General features: G+C 38.1%; 1 protein-coding gene across 4 annotated transcripts in view; it reads right to left on the bottom strand.

The window, feature by feature from the left end:
• LOC104753109 overlaps positions 519 to 2059 on the bottom strand; it is a 3976-nt gene continuing 2435 nt past the window's right edge. For 3 of the 4 annotated variants that reach the window (XM_010475400.2, XM_019238617.1, XM_010475401.2), the window contains 3 exons: positions 1912 to 2035; positions 1670 to 1797; positions 519 to 1270 (listed from right to left, as the gene is read on the bottom strand). In XM_010475400.2, coding sequence (XP_010473702.1) covers positions 770 to 1270; positions 1670 to 1797; positions 1912 to 2035 — 753 coding nt within the window. In that variant the 3' untranslated portion in view covers positions 519 to 769. The remainder of the gene's footprint in view (positions 1271 to 1669; positions 1798 to 1911; positions 2036 to 2059) is intronic. The other variant, XM_019238616.1, reaches the window with a different exon arrangement.

Here is a 2059-nt window from a genome sequence, read left to right as displayed (position 1 = left end):
CTCCTCTGCTTCACTACATTCCTCCTCCTCCTCCTCCTCTGCCTATAATTGTCTTCTTTTTCTTCTTCTCTTCTTCACTACCTCTCTTTTTCTGCTCTTTCCTCATACTTCTTTTAAAAGACAAAACAAATGTTGGTAGTAAATGTGCATAATATGCAAGACCGATAAAGAAACACCATACCCTTTATTATATATCTAGGGGATTGGGCCTATAAAAATACCATACTCGTATCTAAGGGATTGGGCCTATAAAAATACTATACTCTTTTCTTTTTTTCTATTATTACACCACTAGTTCCACTCTTTCGTCTCTTCCAAGTATTGCTTTCGTTTCTCCTCGCATCCATATTTTTTTCAAATACTCATTTCTGCATGTTCTATTATATTATATATAGTTATATTAGATTCAAAAAAAATATATATATATAGTTCAGGTGTACTTCTACATAAAACACACATAAATATATGACTTACCCGAACTTTGGAAAGGCATGCGTTTAATAAAATTTCATCTTCAATTGGAAATTAACTACTATTGGCATATGCATATAAAAAAAAGGTGTAAAAGAAACAGTTCTGAAACGTACGTTTGTGTTTCTACACTGTACTTACTACTAGTATACTACAAAAGAAGAAGGAAAAATCTTTAAACGACAGAAACAAAAACATTCCCCTCATTCTCCTCCCCCATCAGAATTAACTGGAACATATCAATTCTATTATCAACTCTGTGGAATGGAACTGGAAACAAAGAGCAATCAGAGTGAAACTAATCTTTCCAACCTTCTTTACTGAGTCTTCTAGGAGCAAGCCCTCTTGAGGAGACACTCGGTGTCAGCGGCAACACGGGAGTATTCGGCTGTTCTTCGTCTCCATCTCCATTTTCATCGTCCCAATCATCTCCCCAGTTATTGTTCCACCCGTCTTCACCACTTTCTTTATCAGATTTTGTCACCACCGCTGGGTTCGAGACTGGCAATTCCATATCGAGCCTCTGGTATTTGTTGTTTCCCCCTGAATTTTTCTTGCAAACATGAATGATCACTGGGATGACGACAAGGGTGAGAACGAGGAAGGAGATCATGATGATGACAATGAGTGTCCGCGGACGGATATTGAGGACTGAAGGACGAGAAACAGAAACTGTATCCTCGCTTTCTGTTTCATGTGCTACAGCCAAATCCTTTAGTTCAAGGCTGCAATGGCCTTTGCTCGATGTTAGTACAATGGCGCTATCGTTGGCCCCTCCCTTCTTAATAGAAACTTTCACCTGCAAAAGTTTAAGCTTTATATACGAAGTAGCAACAACATATCAATCTCAAACTAATAGCAAAATCAATCTATAAAAATCTAGTCTTGAACAAGTGATTCAAGGGTATAAAGTCTCCATGTCAAAACCATGCTGCTACTGACTAGGTTTTCTGTTGCAATCTATCTAGCATAATAAACTAAATGTGCTTCTACTCAGCAAATGCACCACATAATAACAGACGAGTCAACTAAACATTGAACAATATATGATCAAGCTTCAGGATTTAACTATATATAAGTATGCTCTTGACTCTGCTACAGAATCAAAGAGCCACGGAATGCATCATACAATAATAGCATTTAACAAAAAATGAGAACACAGGAAGAGATAGATATCTAAACATAAAGGCATTATTACCTTAGTGTCTTCGTTTTGCAGGAGCTGAACACTGTTCTTCTCTAACCGGACAAAACCCGGAGCAGCAATAGTTACAAGCAAAGCCCTTTTTCCTTTGTTTTGGATTAAGAGTGAGAGATCAGGCGCATCTGCACAATAATGAGATGAAGGATAACAAAGCTCAATCCCGAGAACCAAAAAGATGTAAGTGAAAGACACAGTAAGTATAGTCACAGACAGAGATTGAAGAAAGGACTACTCACCGTTACCAGGAACTCGGAGACAAGCGACAAACTCATGTTCCTGATCAGTACACATATTAGATGGATCACAATCTTCACCATGAAAGCCTTGTTTCTTCCTTGAAGAGTTGCTCAGAGGCTCCTCCTTAGTGGTTTCACTTCCATCACT

This window comes from Camelina sativa, chromosome 16 (assembly GCF_000633955.1).
Source record: "Camelina sativa cultivar DH55 chromosome 16, Cs, whole genome shotgun sequence".
NCBI classification, from domain to species: domain Eukaryota; kingdom Viridiplantae; phylum Streptophyta; class Magnoliopsida; order Brassicales; family Brassicaceae; genus Camelina; species Camelina sativa.
Note: the sequence above shows the minus strand (reverse complement) of the source record. Positions and strands in the feature narration are given on the sequence as shown.